Raw genomic sequence first — 23,384 nt, forward strand, 5'->3', positions numbered from 1 at the left:
CAGAAAAAGGATAGTTACTCATATATTGGAGCATTCTTTGTCAAACATCTCTCGTTAATGATTCACTGATTCCATGAACTGGGCACTTCCTGTGAGATGTCGCAAAGAAGTTCTAGTAAAGTATCTTGAGTAAGTTCCGAGAAGACAAACAAAAATAGATAAATTCTTAAACTGCCCACTAGCTCCATATGAAAAATATGGAGATCTATAATACCTACGTTAAACATTTTTGACATTATGATCCAAAATAAGTTTGTTGAAGCTGTACACAGCATAATTGTCATGATGCAAATTATTACTAACAACCGCAGAACATGTGGTTCTGGTATGTGCACTTATGACAGCAGTGAATACTGTAACACTCTCAGCAATCCAATGTGCAGACATAATTTCACTTTGCTGTTTAATTGAAAAATGTTCTGCAAAATTCTGTTACAGAACAGCTTCACCCATATTACAATAAAAGTCTTCTTTAAGTGTTCAATCTGCTTTAATTGCATTTTGGCAATGAAAGTATGCCATTTCAGATACAAAAACTGCAATGAGAGTTCAAGTGCCATAGAAAGAGTAGAGTGATTCTGTTCTTATTTCTATCAGGAAACGACTAATAAAATAATACAAGAAAAATAATACAGGAGTGTCAACATCTATAACTTTATTGTAAGACTCTAAGCTTGATTGTACAGACCTAAAGACAAAATTTGGGCCACCTGAATTTTCCAAGTTCGAGTTATAACATATTGCGCAAGCTCAGTGCTTACTGGAACTTAAAAAATTCAAGTGGCCCAAATTTTGTTTCTGGGTCTGTACATACATTTCTGTATCCTTGCAACCATTGCAAGGACCGAAATAACACTCTGACTTCCATTACAAGCCGACATTCCAATAAGGACCTCAACATTTTTTGGTAAATTTGGGCAAAGTTTCCTCAGTTCTCGTAACAGAATATTACAGTTTTCATTATATCGACAATAACTATAGTGTTTGATCTTTGTCTGAAACTGGCATTATATGCCAAGGTCTTAAAGAGATAAAAGGACGTTCATCTTTAAATAGTTCATTACTGGTAATTGCCGGAATATCAAGTTATTTTCATAAAACATTGTATAGTATAGTTGATGACGGAACATGACAGTCTTCCCTCATACCACTCCATTACACCCTCATCGAAGATTTCACTCGCAATCTACTTTGACATACCATATATGAATGCTAAAAAAGGGATGTCGCCCACAGTGAAAACCCTTACAAAAATAATGCAGGGGTGAGCTTCCTTCCAGAAAAGAAGTCTGTTATGTTTTGTCACGAAGTATAATCATACAAACAACACATGAATCCAAAGATTTTCAGTCAAGTCAAACTTCTTTTTTTTTTTTTTTTTGCATATTTCTTATGGGGGCTTCCAAGAAAGTTCTTTCTTACTCTGTTGCTTTTCCAACTGTTTGTGCTGATCAATTACACGTTTTTAGGACTTTGGATGCCATTTGGGTGTTGATCTTATGGAAGTTTCTGCACAGTCTTCTTTGTTCTTCCTGTCTCTTTCTTTCTTGCTGCATCCCACTTCAATAGAAATTTTTGCTGTTACAATGCAGTCTATTACTTCATCATTGCTTTTTTTTTTTTTTTGTTTTCTTCATCCTTTTCTTCCTGCAACCTATCACTTTCTCTGCAGCTGTTTTTGGATGGCACCTCTAAGAAAAGTGTGATAACATATTAGGCAACATTGATAATCAGTTTAAAATACGGTTGAAGTTTTGAATTTTTGTTATAAATTGAGGGTGTTATGTCAATTACTTATATTTTGTTTGTCAGTTACCACAATATCTGCTCTTATACTTACAAGAAAATGTTCTACCTCAAAGTATGCTCCTGAGGAAACATCATATCATACTACAATAATGCTGTGATATCTCTGTAGAGTTATCTGTAATCACAAAATAACCTCAAATTTTGGTAACTGATATAACACAATTTCATAATATTTCTTTTAGTTTGCTAAGACACAAATTAATATTTGCATTTAGTATCATAATTGCTGTCCGAAATTACTTACCTCTCTCAGAAGATAATAAGAGATAATAATGGCTTTACCTACTTATTGGCAAATATTGCTCTGTATCAGCGGTTGCACAATGCAAAATGAATCTGCAGTTCTGCACCCTATTTGAAATAGCAGTGGTACCCTACCCTATACGCAGAAAAAACCACGTATCTAATCTGTTTGTTTTTACATAAGGTAATATAAGAGCCCTGATCACATGTTAAAAACGTTAACATGTGGAAGAGAACAACCACTAGGATCGCCACCATCCATTGGGAATGACCACTAGATGGAAGTACAGTTGCTCCATCTAATTCAAATGAGAGTTATAACATGACTTCTTATGCAGAAGCTAGATGGCAGCATAGTGAAATTGATAAAAGTTGTTGCCGTCAAAGCCTATAAGGATGAGCAATCTGTTATGTCATCAGGGATAAGAGTAGGAAGTGGTTCCTTCAATTTACAAGAGTTAATTAAATTAAATTGTTTAGAAATTGTTGAATTGTAGAATCCTTGTTAGTATGAATGACCAATATGCAAAGACACCAAAAGCCTAAACAAACCTGATCACTGGTTCTCGACTTATTTATTTTTTATGTTGTAGATTTGTAAAGTTATACCATCTCTCAGTTTCATTTCATAATGGAATAACGCAACAAAAATTAAGACGTCAATCCCGTGCATGGTGTGTAGCGAAATCAAAGTCTCAATAAAAATAATGGTACAGTACTGTACGTAACATAAAAATATGGCAACATTTACAATGGATTTATACTATTTACACAACGCCCCTATATGCTAAATATTCCGCTTATATCTTAGTTAAGAAGTTGGAAGCGCGTTTCTGTGATTACCAGTTGTGTTCTTATGTTCATTCACACTTTCCTGATGGCAAGAATGACCAGAAACAGAGTAATTTATCATCTGCAGTTGCAGAAAAAAAAGCTTACCTCTAAAGTCTAAGTAGTAGCCCTAAAGTGGTACAAATTATTAACAAAGTGTTGTAGGCAGCTATTGTAGTACTGTACAGTTCTATTATTGTTGGCATTTAAAATCTACTCTGATCACAATATACCAGCGTTGCCAATCTTCAAACGCAAAAATTATGGAATTGAAGTCTGAAAGTTAGTATCAGATGTCCCACATACATACATACATATAATAATAATAATAATAATAATAATAATAATAATAATAATAATAATAATAATAATAATAATGTCATACTACTAAACTTTACACAGTACTAAATAAACTTTCAAACACTTATCGCACAAAAGCAGCACCAGCAAGAGCTATGAACAGACTATTGTAATTAACTGATTCTCAAACTATGATGGAAGCTTAGGCCTACTACTGACTGGGGAAGAATCCGGGCTTTCCTCTGAGAATCTTGGCGGAAAGCAGGAAGATTTAAAACGTTTATGCAGAGGGTACCAAAAGAATAGAATAAATTGTAATGTGTTTCATCAATGTGTTAATTTCTTTCTATGGAAAGCAATGTGGAATGAATTCAGGGTAATGATATAATCACATATCGCATCAGGGTTAAAAAATAACGCATAACATGATAATTTATCGCATGGTTGACAACGCAGCAGTACTGTAAATGCCCTAGCACAGGGTTTCTCAACTGCCGGGCCGTGGCCTGGTACTGATCCCTAGAATCAATTATACTGGGCCGTCAGATATTCTGCTGGAATTTGTCATATTACTCTTCTAAGAATTTTTTACGAATGAGTATTATATAGTCGAAATATTCTTAGGAGAATAATTTTCGTGATTGTGTCGAAAAGCGCAGGTTCAGATCGTCTTTGGACTCTAAAATTCTAAAATCTTGCTAAATAACATCTGTGTAGTAAATATCTGTAACCAAGCCACTTATTTTTTAATGCTCGAGAATTTTTCGGACTTAGAAATCTTTCAACATTCGGGAAAGGAATACTGGTACTGCTGTTTATGACCGGTCATAAAACTTGACAAGTTCGCAAGCCAATTACAACAATCAGCAGCGAATCCTCTGTTCTCAAAATTGAACGAAATAACATGTGTTGCAGATGTCAGTGACCAATTAGCTGGGAGGTATAAACAAAATTTGTTCACTTAAATTGAAAATTAAGGCAGTTTGTATTCAGTTCTCGATACTGAATAGTTACACTGAATACTGTCTCTTCGCAAGTTCACATTGCAATGTGTAAATGCTTGTTTTAAAAACCCGAGTGTCGTGATTTTTTTAAAGTAACAGACATAAAGACTTAATACTAATATGAATAAAATACAAGGAACTGCTTAATTTTGGTATTAAGAAAATTCGTACTGGTGTTTGTGATGCAACAATTAGTAGTGCATTCCGTTCCACTTCAAGTCCACAGAGCAATCTCCAGGATAAGCAAAAGGAGGGAAAAACTACCGACATAGAAAAGAAAAAGTCCGCGTTCACTTTTAAGTACATGGACAATCACTTAAAATTTGGTTTTGCACAACACCCTGACACTGACCAATTGTCACGACCTCAATGTGTCATTTGTGCTACTGTTATGTACTGTTCTGAGAAATGAAGCTATGAAGCCATCGCGACTTTTTCGAGATCTTCAACACAAAACATTCAGATTTAGTCAACAAACCCACTGAATTCTTCACGCATAAAAGAGGTGCACTTAAAAGAGAAAAGAAAATTATTTTCCAAGTTTCAACCACTGATAGGCCTATTCTTTAAGTCTTTAAGATTATGTACCATAAAATGGGGTGAATAGGAACATTTTTTCTACTTTTCTTTTGTTTCTATTTGATCAGTTGTATTGATAACATAATTCTAACCATAGGGCAGTATTCCAGGTTAAATCACCTACAAAAACGTATATCAACTTCAATCTCAAATGTTGCTACAAGTTTTATATTAATTTATAAATGGTGTTCCCATTCATCCCAAGATGGGGCCAATGGGAACGATAACTCTTTTCCTTACTTTGTACCCATTCCTCTAGTCCTGGTGTGAAAAGGAACAGTAAAAATGTTAAAAAAAATGATATAACCAATTCAACACGTCAAGTTCACATAAGAGTTTATGGATAATCATTTTAGAACACACACAGTGACAAAGAGCATAACTGAGATTCACCACTTATAAATACTTACTTTGAACTTCATTAAGTCCCCTTCTCAAAAGTTTAGGATGTCTCATCACACCTATAACAAACTGTTTTTCAATGTCACAGATATCTTCACTGTCTGGTCACTTAAAAACCTGTCCACTATTTACTTTACTTGGAACATATTTTAGAAATGTCACCTTCAAATATTTCTCCTTTGAATCAACCACAGTTCCAATGAAATAAGCCTATTTTGAAGAACTTGGTCTCCCTGATGTGGATGAAGCTGAAAAATCAGCCACAATCCAGTCCCCATCCTCACTTTCTTGCTTCTTATATATTCCTGTCATCGTCTCTTTTCCCCAACTTCGCTCACTTTCATTATTACTGTTGTTTTTCCTTTCATCAGTTAGCCCACAATTAAGAGGAAACTCTGAATTTTCTGTTTCATCTCTGTCTGAGCTCTCATTTTCTCCTCCCAATAAAATCAACTCTTCATCACTGAAATGTTGGTCTTCAAAGTCTAAAGCCTTTACACTTTGACCAGGAGAAATGTTTAGTTTTCTCTTCCTTCTTCTAACTGTATCCACACTGAATCTCATTTCATTGAGGACAGAAATCACACAATCATCAATGACTGAATCATTTTCCTCTTCACCTGCAGGTTCTGTGGCTGGTGGTATTTGAGGAAGGCGACTTAGCTTAGAACACGATCTTTGTTCAGTGGAATGATTCCAATCTTTTCAAAAACCACTTTTTATGTTCTTCGATTGATTTTCTGCAATTTCCGACAGAAGTCTTTTCAGCAACTTTGGAAAAGCTTCTTTAGAGACAGAAGTATGGTTGCAATCCTCTCTCTGTTTCCAGTTACTTAGCACTTTTCTCCAGACACAGGCCTAAAGAAAGCCACGTCCAAAGGTTGTGTCATGTGCTTGGAATTTGCAGGCAGGAAAACAAACTCAATTTTATGGTTCTTACACATATTAATTCCATCTATGGTGAGGTGGGATGATGAGTTGTCCCCTATGAGAACTTTTTTCCCTGGTAGATTTATTTTATTTTATTGGGTTATTTTACGACACTGTATCAACATCTAGGTTATTTAGCGTCTGAATGAAATGAAGGTGATAATGCCGGTGAAATGAGTCCGGGGTCCAGCACCGAAAGTTACCCAGCATTTGCTCGTATTGGGTTGAGGGAAAACCCCGGAAAAAACCTCAACCAGGTAACTTGCCCCGACTGGGATTCGAACCCGGGCCACCTGGTTTCACGGCCAGACGCGCTGACCGTTACTCCACAGGTGTGTGGACTCCCTGGTAGATGTTTCACATAAGGGATCACAACTTTTTGTAGCAAATCTTCAAAACATTTGGTGTCTGTTGTAAAATGCTCTTGGTGGACCACCAATACACCAAGTGTCATACAGATGTAGAGCCTTGATTACTGTATAGACTGGTAAAATGTTCCCATTAGCACTGAATGCAAACATTATTGATCTGGATGTCTTGGTCGAATTCATCATTCTTGCAACCCCTTTTGGTGATGACTTTTTTGTAACTGGGATCATCACAAAGATTCGTTTCATCAAAGTTTATTACTCGTATATTAGAAACAGAGACTCCTGAAGCTTTTCAAAATATTCACTGATGATATTGTGTGAAACACCAGCTGAGAGCTCTTAATCTTCTGACATAATCGTTGTGAGAGAACATTTTTGTGTCACTTGAGAAAGCTCAGTGCAAATTCATGTCCTGGCATATTGTTCTTAAAACGTTTCACATGAATACCCTTCCTGTCAAGGTAAGACTTAACAATACACTTAACATCATATGAATCTAGAGGATAACCCCAGGATGAACATGTAACAAGCTGCTCAATCAAATGTTTTTCAGTTTCTGCACTGAGAACAATCTGTCCACCTTTTGACTTAATTCCATTAGTCCCAGTACCCTTTTTACTACACTTCATATGACGATGCAGCACTGTTGTAGGAATCCCATATTTCTCAGAACATTTTCTATATGATATCCTTCGTTTAATATCTTCCAAGGCAGCAGCAATATCTTCTGTAGCATGCTTCTTGTGATCCCTTCCTCTACCATCAGGTTTATAATTCCTTGGCATCTCAATACTTATAATATATATAAAAAATTTAGACTTAGTTCACCAAGGCATTTTCTGTAGCCAATATTTTGATGTGAATCACAATTTAGGCTTATTAAGCACATTTCAAAATACAGTCTAATACACGTTGAAAAAAAATCCTTGAATCATAATATTTAAAGTACGCCCCTACTGGTAACTTACTTTTACAGGTTTAAATTTTTTTTCGAAAAACTGTTCCTGTTCACCCATTTTACAGTACGCCATATTTAATTATCAATACTTATGTTAGTTAAATGTATGAATTCTAAAAAAAAAAAATGGAACAATATTTACAAGTAAGTTTGTTGGGACCAGGTCCTCGTCTTATTGAACAAGAATTTACTGGGCCGCGGTCTCTGAAAGGTTGAGAACCATGGGGCACTGATACTGTGCTCTGATATACAAAACCGCATTGCTGCCAACGTGATGCCAAAAGAAATAAGTTGGCGGGAAGATGAAGGATAATCTGCTGATCAGTTCATTGTATGAGGGATAATTGGAATTCCTCTGTATTGTCAGCTTTTCATAAAAGTAAAACAAATGTCAGTCTATTCTGGGTTACGTTGCAAGAGTTTAATTAATTATATTCTAATGCCACTGTATCTCATTTGTCGTATGTTATGTTTTGTTCGGTTTAGCCAGTCTATACAGATACAGCATTGTTTATAAATTTAAGTTTGCTCTATGTCAGGTTTGCAGTACTGGTACTAAACTTTGAGAAACCTTAAAGTGAAGTAATGTGAGTGATAATTATATCATTAAATGTATTCCGCATTTCCAATGTTCTGTATCATTAGTAAATGTCATATACTCTATACTTAACAATAACATTTCTCTTCGTATTCTGTTTTCCATTTAATGCAGAAAGACATTCTAAAATTTTAACTCATGTTCAATCAAATTATTATTGGCCTATTTCGATTAGATTTATTCTATAAAAGGCCATTATTTTGGAAGCTTTTCTTTAATGTATATCTAACAATAAAACTCAGATTAATTGCACGTTTCCTAACAAAAAATTGAACAATTTAATATTACTCAAAAAATCATACAGCAGCTTAAGAACATTATCCACATAAGCTTTAAAGTTAAAAAACAATAATAATAACTGCAATTCAATACGTATTTAATTTAAATTTGTTAGGGAAGACATACAGAATATGTATTTTAATGAGAAAATGTACATACCAATACATATTAATCAAATACATTCCCTTGTTAAAATTTCTAAATAAATGCTATCACCACAGCAATGGCAGATTTGAGATATAATTCTGTTTATAGTTTGTCTATTCATCTTCATGTTCAAATCCCACCTCTGTTTTAAATGTTAATTTTCTTTTCCATAATGTTTTTATCATATCTTGCAAGGTTCAAGACATCTTGGTGTCAGAATTAAAATTTATTTATTTTCAGTAAAACAATGTTATGCCACTGAGTGGAATTTTGACATTCAGGGAAACATGAGGTAATATTAAAGAAGTGCAAATATTATGAGTAAAAATATTAATAGTCATAAAAATACAGTAGATAAATAATTTGCTTTGTGGAATAATTTGCAGAATGTAGATAAACCTAAGATTAACTGGTTGGGTAAATAAAAGAAGATAACTACATTCCTTTTCGTAAAATTCCCACTCTGACAGACAGTTAAAACTGTACCTGATACTATGTATACAGCAGACGAGCATTTCCCCCCATAATAGTGAGATATATTGACATGTCATGTACAAGATTAGTAGGCCCTATTATGGGTTTCAATGTTCGGATTCATGTTACTCTTTATTTCTCTTCATAGCAACAAGCCGCTGATGGCCTTTTCACCTGTACAGCTCTTTACACGTAGAATTTGCAGACTTTTCTTTTCTCTCTCAGAAAGAAGGAAATGGTTAAAATTATAATGGTGATAAACAATCACATGATATTATGGATCTAATAATAAAGCAGAAAATGAAAATTAAAAACTTAGGTGAGTTTCAAACACAGCTAAGCGAACTTAACAGCAAAAAGCATATGTTTAACACTTTCAGGTTTTCGGTAGATATGAAATATTTCTCAGCCAGAAAAGTCTGTATCTATCTTATTGCTGTAGTATTTTGAATGCAACTAGAAACTTCAACAATGGAACATATTTGCGTTTTAAAGCAAAACTTAGTTATACAATATTAAAGCTCACACATACCAAACGTGAATGCAATTTCAGTTTATAAGTATGTAGCAAGCAATCAGTTGACTCTGATACACAGTACACTCACTTCAGGGATTTGGTTTCATAACCAACAACGCATAACTCATTTAAATAACTCTGATACCTAGTACCTATACGAAAGTTATTTTGCAATAAAATTCAAGTCGCCTTCCTGGTAGCAAACTTAGTTAATTCCTTAATGTTATTAAAAGAAGCTATGAATTCAAATTTTATCACGAACTTATCTAGTCGCATATGAAATATTACAGTAGGTAGTTGAAATAGCCTATTAATAAATTTATGCTATTATACCTAAAATTATTAGGACTGGTGAATAAAAATGCATAATAATTTCGCCAGCTATCCCGACTTTTAAAATGAAATGCCTATCTTTTAAGTCGATCAGAAATGGGAAACCTATGAAATTCATGGCCCCAATTACAATATTTAATAACAATTCCCCTGATAAATCACAGTTTGTCTCTCAAATGCACAACCTAGTATAATGGAGTATCTATAGGAACAAATTATACAGTCTGTGGACAAAAATTTCATCTCGTGAGTACTGGTAAAACTGTAATTATCTCAGATTTACATATACTAAGGGTTTTACAATACTCGTGGTTGTTGGTAGCTTAGAAATTGTTTGAGGAGAAATCTAGTTCACCAAACTAATTGTCATTGTACTGATATGGTAATAGACAGCGGATTTTTAGTCCCTACACAGTGACAAGACATCACATCCCTTGGCATATGAAAGAAATATAGCAGTGAGTCCAGTGACCTCCCTGCAACTGACGTACATCTACAGTTCAGCATTGGGACCGAAAATCCGCTGTCTGGTAATAGTATTCAAAGCATTTGTAATATATGACAATAGATTCTGTGTTGAAAAGTAACAGTGAACGAAAATTCATGCAATTCGATTGAAATTACAATTAAATTATTTGGCATATTCTACTAAAGAACGAAAGGAAAGGTTTCTATTTAACATACACTCTAAAGTAGAAAAACCTCCTACTTAACTTATTGCTGCAATAATTATTTTCCAAGTATGTTATGATATTCACAAAAATGCATTACCTAATACAAATGTAATTCTTTTCGTTAATTGTTTTACCTGAAATTGTTCAAAATACACCCTAATATTATCTTTAAACCTGATGTGGTAAATTTTAATACTTCCACTTATTATGAAGAGAGGACACAGTGTTTTTAGAATAATTTATTGGCCCTATTTCAGCATAAATGGCATGGTGCAAATATCCATAAGACAAACTGTAATGTTCATATGAATGCTTAAAGTCTTAAAATATGAGTTAATATTGACATCTGCTAGATTCTGTAAGTTATATAATTCATATAAAGCTGTTAGCAGATTAGTGGTAACATAAACATTTTTAACTGGCATTATTTTCTTTTCATTTGTAATCCCTTAACAATATAAAGCATCATAGACACTGACTTAAAAGGGATGAGAGGCTGATATCCATCTCGAATATAATCAGAAAAGACACAGGGAAGCACGTAAAATTTCATTCAAGTTTTTATAAAAACTTAGCTTCTGGTTTGTACATCTTCGTGTGGTTTTTGTTCGTCTTATTTTATATATAGAATGAGTATAAAAAATAAATCATGTTAACATCCACACATCAGGGCGATCTCCACGAGGGCATGTGACCAGGATGGGAGAGCAGCGTGTCAGCCACGAACTTACATACATCTGCTTTCATATTTTGCATTTGTCATTACATCCGTGTGTCTGAAACACAGAAATATACATATCGCAAAGAAACAAGTTTCTTTATTTCTAAACCATTAAACCATAACTAGCGTCTTATTTAAAACACCATCGGTGTGAAATGTAGGATGTAGTGGTATTCAAGTGTCATTCATTGTTCGGAGTTGGCTTGGTTTCCCATGCCGAGCACTTGACAACAAAGTCAGTGGCTCTTCTCGATTGGTCTTGGATTAGTTGATAGCAGTTTTCAATTTGTGCATATACATCCGTGAATATCTTTACATATAGAATATTGAGGAAATATTCTCACTCTTTTCTATTAGATGTCTCCACAATGATTTTCGTGGTGAGATTTATTACCAAGAATTGGTAATGGCATAATGAGTTTGGACATAGAATTTTGTTTTTATTCATCTTTTTCCTCATGAACAAGGGCTCTAGAATTTTGCTTTTATTCACCTTTTCTCATGAACAAAGGGATCTTTTACATAAAATAAATCTACGGTGAAGCCATTGTCTTTAGGTCAAATCTTTTCTCAATGACAGCCGCATTTAGGGGGTTTCGCCGAAAAATACATTAATCTCACTAAAATGATACCACTGTACCAATAAGTGATGAACTATAACTGTTTTTATAGACATTTACAATAAACTCTGAAGTACTATTCACCTCTACATTTTCTGTTACAATTTGTTCAATGAAAATGATTAATTGCATTATTCACACTAACTTGGAGTTAATTTTTTTCCATATTCCTCGTATTGCTCACTTTTGTACCTGATATACCTTATTTCGTCTCAGTAGTTTGACACTTCACTTTAGTTTTAATTTTTGTTAGTTTTTTTAACAACATGAAATAGAAGATGCTTGGAAAGAAATAAATGTCATCACAGAACACTGGTCCTACTGACACACAGTTACAGAACTCAATGATAAAATGTATTATGCCTCTTAATACTACGAAACAAGAGAATATTTTTACTATTCTTGTATATTCATCATAATTATGGAAAGTTTCGCTGGCTAAGACATCTTTTAGTGTAAGAGAAACACTTCTAATGAAACTTATTCTTCATATCATCATCATCATCATCATCATCATCATCATCATCATCATCATCATCATCATCATCATCATCGTCGTCGTCGTCTCGTCGTCGTCGTCATCATCATCATCATCATCATCAGTAGCAGCACCAGCATCGCCACCACCGTTATAGTTTTCCTTTGGCTTCAGAAACAATTTCTATAAAATGAATGGTTGGAGGAAGATAGAAGTAGAGCTGTGATATCTTTTTCGTGGAAAAATTCAGTTTTCATTTTCATTAAATGGAATCTCAATTTACAATAAATTTCATCTCGTGAACAAGAATATTATTTCATGCTTTAGGTTTATCTTAAATATTATTTTATGCGTGAAAGAGCACCATGAATACCACTGAATGTCTAATGTGATCAAGAAATTTGCTAATAAAGTTGGCGTAACAAACTGGAAGAATTCCCACTTGTAGGATAACCATCTATTTCCTACCACTACTACTGTTCGAAATATTGAACACTTTTATTTTTGGCATGATTATAATGGAAAGATTTTTCCTGGAAGATAGAACTGGAAGAACCAATAACTCCCAGTCCAAGAAGTCTGCATGTCCCTGGGGAGACCGGTCAAGCCCCCATCCCTAGTAGTGAGTGAAGTGCAGGGATCCCAAACCTCCCAACCAACGATCTTTCTCCTGAAAGCCAGTATTATTCAAATGGTACCATACAGATCTCTGATTATATATTTCGACTTTTACGTGACTTTTTCAATCAATAAGTTTCCCGAGTTTGGTAAATTGACAACTTGGAATGTCATGAACAGACAGTGGATTTTTGGTTCCTATACAGCAACAAGACTCTTGGTGTACAGAGGGAGTGTAGCAATCAGTTCAATGACCTCCTTGAAACTGACGTACATTTTACGTTCATTATTGAGGCCGAAAATCTGCTGTCTGATCATGAATCACCTACTGTCCTGACCTGGTAACAATACCAAATAATTTATACCTCTTCCGAGAAGAAGAGTTTATGAGGTGTGAGCATTCTAGGGACAATACAAAGGGTTGAAGCAACTGTATGCCACTTCCTATCTGGCCAAAACATGATCTTCTTTAAATTTAATATGATAATTCAATAAATGCCTTAACATAATTATCTTGAGAAACCGTGAAATATTGCTGTTAACAATTCACGTATAAACAAATAATTTCTAACCATTTACCTGAGTAGGGAACATTATTTATTGAACCAGCCACGTATTTTAAATTTATTCAAGAGTAATTCAGTGCATTGATCACAACGGAAATAAATTTCCTGTATTAAAATCATACTACCAAGTTTATAACAATTTGCAAACGCAACTGGCTTCCAAAAGCGTAAGATCTGATTTGTTTTCATTTAGACACATTTTTATTTTTCATCACAGTTCATCAACTGGTGCTGATGCTGAGCACTGTGGAAATAAAGCTGGTAGGTTTGAAAGATTCTAACACTGTGAAAGGAACAGTGCGTCATCACACACTTGTTTGCCAGTCATATCTGGTCTTGTCCTACTTCCAACATGTTGATTACCTGCACCAAAACCAGGTAAGCCTTGAAGTACTTGGCACTATGGTATGACTTGTTCAAGTTAGGAAACTAGAGCATACTTGGGGAAATACTAGTAATTCTTGTGTCATGTTGTAAGCTATACAGAAGTGAAATCCTGGAAGAACAAAGGATAATGGAACTACTCATCCGAAGTCTTTTCCAATGAAACTGTCTCCACAATAGTTCATGACGTTATCTCTGTAAATAGCCTACTCTATGTTTCAAATATTACATTTAATTTTTTACATATTATTATATGATGAAAGTACAGTAAAATTCCTTGTATCCGACTCCCAAATAATCAGCAATACCAGAACAACTTTTGACTAGGCCAAAAAAAAAAAAAAAAAAAAAAGTCATTCATGCGGAAGGGAAGAGTAGGAGGAAGATGTGAGTGGTTTTCATGGATCGCACATGCTGCATATTGTGTTTACTCTTTACTTTGTTCATGCGTGAAAACAGACAAAACCCTGTTATGTCTTTACATGGTTCACACGTGAAAACAAAGACAGAAAACTGTTATGTTTCTGGGGGTAGATAGGATAGCGTCAGTAGGTTGCTGCTTGGGCCTTGCAAACAATGCGCAGAGACAATATCTTTAAATTTACCACTTGAACTCGCCCATTTAGAGGGGGTGTTGGATGAGTCTAAATAGGAAAGTGTGAAATTCTTTGTTCCTACAGTGCGTAAAAGTTTCATTCATGTGACAGATATCATGGCTACTACCGCTAAGTGCAAGAGGAACATCCTCACACTGAAGCAAAAGCTTGAATTACTCGAGAAAATGGAGAGAGGAGTTACCAGATTCAAATTAGTGGACGAATATAAAGTTGGAAGTTCAACTTTATACGATATAAAGAAACAAGGCAGTCAACTTCGGTGATTCAAAAGTAACAATGAATCTACGGAAAATTGGAAAACTGTACATTAGTCCCACTGTGAAGAATTAGATTGTGTTCTATATGAATGGTTCGCAATTAAAATATCTATGGGAATGTGCATTTCTCGGCTGATGCTACAACAAAAAACCAAGGAATTGCACCAGAAAATAAAACTGTAAGGTGAGTGTGGATTTTCCGTTGAGTGGCTTAACGGATTCAAAAGGAGACATGGAATCCGACAACTATGTATGTCTGGTGAACAAAGGAGTATCGACGAAGTGTCTGCGGATTAGTTTATTAATCAGTTCCAGAAAATTGTATCTGAGAGTAATGTTAGTCAGGAACAAATACATAACACCAACGAGACTGGTTTATTATGGAGGTGTCTTCCTACAACACTAGCGTGTGTGACAGAAACCTCGCCTGAGAGCTTCAAACAAAAACAAAGATCATTCAGTGAATATTCGAACCGAAAATTAGTGTATTTTTGTGTTAAGTGATGTGTTTCAATAAAGAAAATTCATGTTATTTAGTTATGATCATGTGATTGAGAAATAAGCTACATATGGCTGCAGCTTCAAAAGGTTGACATCTTAAAATACAAACAGATAATTTGTTAAAATACTTATTCAATTATCCGGCAAAAACTCATATCTGGAGCCAGTTAAGAGAGATTTTACTGTACCGGTATAGTAATTGTTGGAAAAATCGATCTTCAAGTCCTAGTGGCATTGGTTCAATGAACATGTTTGACTGTTTTCTTAATAGCATGTGTATGTGATATTAAGGATGATATCATTAGGTCGACTGCTTAAAACTATTTATACAAAAATGTTCAAAATTGTATTAAGAATTTTATTGAATATTAAAAATGTGACTAGTACAAGTCAATGATAAGAACTCTTTAATATGTTTCAGGACAAGATATTTTCAATATTAATGCGCCAAAATTATCCATATCAGTATAATAATATTTTTATGCTTGTTTAGAATTTAGTGAACGTCAGGTAGATTGGAGAGCTGCAGAGCGTACAATTTGTAGACACGATAATTTTTCAGAATAATATAATTTACATAGACACGATAATTTTTCAGACTAATATAATTTATATAGTGGTAATATTAACTAGGCCTCTTGTAATATGCAGATGAAATATAAGTGCCAATTTGGGCATCGTAATTTAAATTCCATTTTCAATGCACCACAATACCTCACATTATTTGAGAGTTTATTATCCCTTGCCATTGAGAGTAAGTACTCAATCCACTCTTTAAAGGGGAAACGAACGGTGAATTAACTATCTTCTAAATGTAGTGAAAAATTCTTTAAACATATTGTAATATTGTGTGCGTTTTCTTGGTAATTGTATTTACAGAAGACATTTTATTTCTACATTAGCTGCCCCTTTCTTCTAATTCAGTGGTTCTTTCACAAACAATGCATGACTCTTGAAATTTGTTTGCACCATACAACCTCACAGTGTGGTTATTAGCACAAATGCAGGGAAATAAATGCATGTCGAAGGAACTAATGCTGTTTCATTGAAAATTCAGACAATTCTAATGATTCAAAATGATCTATTATTCATTTGCAAATCTGGAACATAGTACTTCGGTGGAAAACTGTTTCGAATCTTATCACGAGGGAGGACATATCTGAAGTAATTGGACTTCAAAATCATATTACCGATACCGGTAATGTATTATGCAATTTATGAACACTGCACTAATTGTGTATACATGCACAATACTTCCGAGTGGTACATTGGTGACCCCGAAAGCTAAGACAAGAGACATCATACAACAAGATAATGGAGACGCAACAAATCTAGCAACTACTACAACAGGCGCAATTTCAAAAGTCGCAGTCAAGATGCCTATGTTCTTGGAAAAAAAAACTTTAAGTTATGGTTCTTACACGTTGAATCACAATGGAATCACAGCAGAGCAAACAAAATTTCATTATGTTCTTGGCTCATTAGATAGTGAAGTTGCTGTCCTCTTATCACATTTTCTTATGAAACCAATGTCGGTTAATCCATACACAGATTTAAAAAACCAAATGATTGCAGAATTTGAAGTCAGAAGAACATAAAACAAATAAACTCCTTACAGCAGTAGATTTAGGCGATAGAAAACTGTCTATTTTGCCTTGAGAGTTAAGATCGCTTGTCGGTGATAAAGACTCCACTGATTTTTATGAGAACCATTTTCCAGCAAAGGCTTCCTACTAATGTCAGAGCCATCCTAGCAACTAGTCATCACGATTTGGATGCCATAGCAGTAATGGGTGATAAAATAGTGGAAATTAGTAGCCCTGCAAGTCCTTTTTTGTACAAGGCAGTTACTTCTACGAAAGATCAAACTGTCTCAAGTGAACATTTATCTGCATTAGAGACACAGATCACATCGCTTGTAGCATCTATAGAAAATCTCCAATTACCCAAACGAGCAAGAAGTAGGTCCATATCTCCGGAAAAAAAGACATATTATGATATATGATCACTATAAATTTCGCAATAATGCCAGAAAGTGTATTCCATCTTGCAACTTCAAAGCTTCTTTCCTGTCGGAAAATGACTTAGGCTCATCTCTTGATGCTGTGGGTGATGATAGCCATAATTCAAGCAGCCTATTTTTACATGATCAATCTTCAGGATTCAGATTTTCACGATGGCCGGAAGTGATTCCAGTGGAGAACGTATCTGCAGAAACACTCGCAGAAGTCATAGTTTCAGCATGGAGAATCACAACTGACAGATGCAGATAGTTCGAATGCACCCTTTTGCAACTCTCACCAAGTCACAAGGTATCAATCACATTAAAACCACTGTCTATCATTCTGGATCTTATGTCCAAATATTGGGAAGCAAGAAGGAAGATAACTTCATTGTTAAATCCTGAGTATTAGATACACACACACACACACACACACACACACACACACACACACACACACACACACACACACACACACACACACACACACACACACAATGTCCTGCGTCCAATGGAAAAATTGAATGCTGGCATCTCACCATGAAAGCAGCTCTGAAAGCACAACTGTCTGACAACTTGGTTGAAAAGCTATCAATGATACTCTTACATCTCAAATCATATTTCATATCACAACAAGTAACAGTAGCAGAATTAACCTATGATGTACCAATAAAATTGCCTGCTGATTCCTTTCATCCAGAAATTAAAGGCACATGTTTAAAATATCAAGCCAGTCAAATGAGAACATTGTTCTTCACGCAAGCCTTTCCAATACTCCAAACTGATGTCTTCTTCTTATGTTTTCGTAAGACATGACACTGTGAGGAAGCCACTGCAACCAGTATATGATGGACCATTCGCTATGCTACAATAATCTGAAAAAACATTTCAAGATTAATACCTCACGTGGACCACAAACTGTTTCTGTCGATAGACTGAAGCCTTTATTTATATTCAATTGTGACGAAAACACCTCTAATACTGACATTCAAGTAACGCCACCCAGTCATCTCCCTTCAGGACATACACATAATGATGTCCATCCATCTTTGGAAACAAGGAAAACCCGTTCAGTATGAACTATTACTTTCCCGCAACATTTGAAATATGATGTTTTCTAAGGGGAGAAGTAATGTAGCTAGCATGGAAACTCAGGTCATTTTATATTGGCTATCCTATTTCTCTTTTTTGTTTTTCGTTGCTATGAGGATTGTTCCAGCACAGTTCGGAATCGATTTTGAACTGCCTGCTCATGCACAGTAGCCCTATGTGTGTTCCAACAAGACTAGAACTGATTCCGAACCGATACTGAACTCTCAGTTCCCTGTTCCAACATTCTTCAGAACGAAAATACACCTGATATCCAGAACGAGTGAAATTGGTTCTCGATTAAGAGCAGAACTGGGAATTCTGAACTGTTGACGCATGCGCAGATGGTTTAATCTGAAGTTATGGTTAAAATGCTTCGAGACTAGGCAGGTTAAATAAAAAAAGTAGTCGATCTTGAGTGATTTGGAAGGTGATAGTGATATATTTTATGACGAATTAAGTTGGGAAGATGAATGTAATTTTAATATGAAAAGAAACTCCTTGAAAGAACAGTTCAAGAAACGTTCCAACAATGTAAAATCCCGAACTTGTTCTGACACCATACAGAACTAGCACATGCATCAAAAGAAGTTCTGTATTAGTTCGGAATGCGTTCTGAATTGCTTGCTGGAATAAACCTATGAATATTCATTCATTCTTTGAATAAACCTATTTTAGTATTGAGTTAAATTATTTAAAAACTCTTATTAATTAATTGTGTATGCACAATACTTCAACTGGTACAAAGTATTATAAACAAATATTGATTCGTGTAGGAATAAAATATTTCTGCATTATTCATGCTTTACATCAGACATGCCAGAAATGAGACACTGAATGTGCAGTGTATGTGCGCAGGATCGCCAGTCTGTGCAGACTGCGTCATTCACGCGTTGCTCTATCAGTTCTTAGCTGGAGGGATGTACAAGAATCTATTCTGCGCTTCTAGTGTTAGATTAAATTGATATTTGGACATTATAAAACACACTTCGCAGAAGGAAAAGAACACAATTATTGTCAGTGTCTGTATTTGACAATTGTAATACAAGAAATATTAGGCTTACTCAGTTATAATTCACAAAGCAGCGGTTTGTGAAACATCATTTATTAACATGATAATGTTTGAAGAAAATATAAATATTGCAGTAATTTCGAAACAACAAAAAATTAACACAGTGTTTCATTTTACGTAGTAGGTACTAATTATTTCAAAGTAATACTCTTTCATTGTTCGTCAAGTATTATTGGGATTATTGGTACACAAAATGTTAAAGAAAATATTATACTCCCAATTACATGCAGTAGGACATTGTGAGGTTTTTGTACTGAAATCATTTCCTTGCTGTATGTCAATACAAATTCACAATAATATTAATAAATTGGGTAAATTAAACTTGAATTTAAATTTACATATAGTTTATTTGGAAAACATTGAGAACAAGTATCAGCAAGTTGAGAGAGTTATTGAAATGAGTTAAAAGCGCAGTTCACAAGCTGTGAAGCGAAGAAATTTCTTTATGTCAGGTTTAAAGATTTATTAATGTAAGTATATTAACATAATATAGTGATGTGAGATGGAAAATTCGCCATTATATATATTTTTTTCCAGAAAAATTTTCCGCCTTGCAAATAGCTGCTATCTTCGCTCACTTACAACCTTAAGAGCCTCACATGTATTCTCACTCAGTATTCTCAAAACTTATCAGCTTATCAAATAGAAGTCTTAAGTCATCTAACCTTTAATGGCAGTGTTATATACAAACTCCAAAAGAACGCCATTGTTACGTTTGTTTTGCCATGAGAGTACTGATTAATAAATAAGCGCTGGCGAATATCATATTTTGAGAACTTTACTAATCTGATCTAAATTCTCACACACTATTAGGTCCACATGAGATGATGAAAGCCTTTCATTTTAAAATAATTATTGTTGGCTGAGGAAAACATTATAACAATTATGTTATATGATTCATGATTTCTCTTCTTCATTATATCTGTGGACTCCTCACTTTATTTTTCATAACGCATTCACAGTCACAGCTCAATGAGCATCAGTACTGAACTGTGTTACTGAAACAAAAGCTGATCTGCTGCAGCAGGTACAGCCCTGTCGTGCTTCTGTCCAAGCTGATTCACTCCCTCCAAGTTGGGGAATAGGAATTGCACATGGCACAGAGACAACTGCACATGTGCGCAACCACACAATGTGCGCGACTGCACAATGTGCAGGGTTTTGGCATGCCTGCTCTACATTCATTATGCCCTATGCTAAAATATACAGATTACATGGAATAAATGAACAGTAAATGATAGTGAATCAAGTGACTACAGAAGAGATGAACTTAATGGAAACAATATTGGAACTAGTAAATAATGAATAGAGAGGCTATAGTTAATAATTAAAAGAGATTAGAAAGAGTAAGATAGATAAAAGAGAAATGGAAGGTATAAAGTAGAAGAAGAATTAAATAGAGGAGAGAGAAGAGGTTGAAAAGTGGTCACGATCACATTTATGTTAAAGCCGGCTGATTAAAAACGTAAGTAGAATATGTATCCAAGGAAGTGTTGGCACTGTACACAGTAATGCAAAGGGCCATCACAACCGATGTATGCTGTTGGAAATAAATATTATATCATATAAATATGCCCTATGGCATCACAGTACATATGGATTTAAATATCCACCAATACTGAACTGAATTTAAAACGTTTAGACCTCGTTATATTTTAATGTACGAAGTTAAATTTAATGTGCGACATAATTTCGCACATCATAGCCACCGGCATAGCTCAGTTGGCTAAGGTGCTTACTTGCTGATCCAAAGTTGGTTCGATTCCTGCTTGGGCTGATTACCTGGTTGGGTAATACCATAGGGCTAATGTCAGATAATCTATGGCGAATCCTCGGCCTCATCCCACCAAGTACCATCTCACTATCACCAATTCCATTGACACTAAATAACCTAGTAGTAGATACAGCGTCCTTAAAAACCAAGTAAAAAAATTACATCACATGAAGATAGTCTAATAGTATTTTGAAATGGTGTTCTGCCATCTCTTGAATTACTAATTAACGAACCATATCTAACAGCATGGATGGAAATAGATAATTCTTGAATTGTTAAGAAGAGCTTACTTTTACTGATACCGGTATTGAAGAGTAGGTACTAGTACCTAGTAAGCTTTGATTCGTCATTTCTTGTACAGACTAACTCCAAATTTTTATTGAGGGTAATTATTATGTGTGTTCTTATTTTCGTGGGAGGTGTTGTAACTAGCATCAACGTTAAAAAAGTTACACTCATCACAGACTAAACATAGAAGTATTGATGAACAGAATAATATGACTTCTTCTGACAGAATAATGGAATTGCATTTTCTGTAGTTATATTCTCAATTTATCCTTTTATGAATATTAGTATAGTATACATAAAAATTATAAAAATACGCAAACTGCAACTTGCTCTGTTAATGGCAAGTATGACAACTAGAATCTGGAAGGTATTCTCAGTCTGTAGGAAGCTCAGTTAGTCTCTACATCATATCAGTCTAAGTACGAGTAAGAAGACAGTTTTAAAACATTTGTATTATTATCATCATCATCATCACTAATAATAATAATAATAATAATAATAATAATAATAATAATAATAATAATAATAATAATAATAATAATAATAGTTTCACTACAGTATTTCAACTGTTAAACTTGTTTCTTGTACATATTTTCGAAATTATTGACACCAAAGCCTTTTTAGCTCTTGAAAACTCCTATGTCCCTTTAATTAGTAATGAGAAAGTTTCATTGGAATTAATTTGATTGCATTACGTGAATCAGAAAGTTCATTCACCTGTCTAATATTATTTTTAAAATATCTGAAATCTAAATGTCAATTTAATTAAATAATTTTTATGGTCCTCGAATTTGTAACCTGTCAAAAATCTAGTTTCATCTTAGAAATCGATACTATTTCATGTATTTATTTCTATTTTTTTTCTTTGGACTGACAGTGTCCAATTTTCAGCTGCACACGAAAGTGTATGTTTGTGCATTTCATATGTTTAAATAAATTCTTTAAATGCAAGATAAGATATTCTTACTATTCCTGCATTTAGTTTTGAAGTTCGATATTCCCTTATAGTTATATTAGTGTTTACTGGCATTAAAATGGCAAAGTAACTTATTCACTTCTGTGAAGCTTACATATCTGGGAAGTGTGGGAACCCTAGCAATCCTTAAGAAATTTGTGCAGAATGTGGAAAATCATCTTGTGATCATCAAGAAATGACACAAAGGAAATGATGTACTATGCAGTACTGATCGAACGTGAAATGACGATTATTATGTAAATGGAAGGAGAGGGAGGGGAGGTCAAAGAAGCTTGAATAGCGAAGGGACTCACACGTGCGCTTAAGTAGCAGAATGAAACGTCTCCGAACTAGTGAAATATCATCTCAAAATAATTCAGTGTCATTCCTAAGCTGCACTATGAAGGAATAAATGTAAAATACTGAATATAATGTAAACTTGAAAACTATGTCAATGGATATCTGAGCATCAAAACAGTGGCGTTCCACTAGAAGTCACCAGCACCATAATGAGTCGTCCAATGGCAACACTGGCACTGTCAGATGGAGGCACGATGGCTGTGCACTTCTCTGCACATGTTCTCCCTCTGGAGCCCAAGTGGCTGCAGTGGGAGCAGGTGTGAGATCTTGCCAGGAGAGCGCCGCACTGTATACCGGTGTCGGGCTGGCTCCACTGGACCAGGATAGCAGCTGCAGCTACAGCTGCATACCGATGCGCCATCCTCCAGCGAGCTGGAGTCTCCCCTGCCGAGCTGCCCACTTATGATGGAGCCGTTTGCTGTGATAACATCCCCCTCCAGTCTCACCGCTCCTTGGGCTGCCTGTAATACCACATAGCACATTTTATTCTTCTTCTTGCTATAATTCTCTTGCTGGGTGAGAAATATTTATACAAGCTTAAAAGCGAGTCATCTGAGCAGTGAAACAGCAGACTACTTAGAGAAAATACTGACTGTCTCTACATTTATACAGTAATCTCCAAAATCCTACTCG

General features: G+C 34.8%; 1 protein-coding gene across 3 annotated transcripts in view; it reads right to left on the bottom strand.

Moving 5' to 3' along the window:
- The window catches only part of Task6 (TWIK-related acid-sensitive K[+] channel 6), a 167,897-nt gene that overhangs the window by 14,667 nt on the left and 129,846 nt on the right, over positions 1–23,384 (bottom strand). For 2 of the 3 annotated variants that reach the window (XM_069828603.1, XM_069828605.1), the window contains exon 4: positions 1,362–23,212. The exons of the other annotated variant lie outside the window; for it this stretch is intronic. In XM_069828603.1, coding sequence (XP_069684704.1) covers positions 22,931–23,212 — 282 coding nt within the window. In that variant the 3' untranslated portion in view covers positions 1,362–22,930. Of the gene's footprint in view, positions 1–1,361; positions 23,213–23,384 lie in introns of those variants that run through there. 3 annotated transcript variants of the gene reach the window in all.

Source organism: Periplaneta americana, chromosome 6, assembly GCF_040183065.1.
Source record: "Periplaneta americana isolate PAMFEO1 chromosome 6, P.americana_PAMFEO1_priV1, whole genome shotgun sequence".
NCBI classification, from domain to species: Eukaryota; Metazoa; Arthropoda; class Insecta; order Blattodea; family Blattidae; genus Periplaneta; species Periplaneta americana.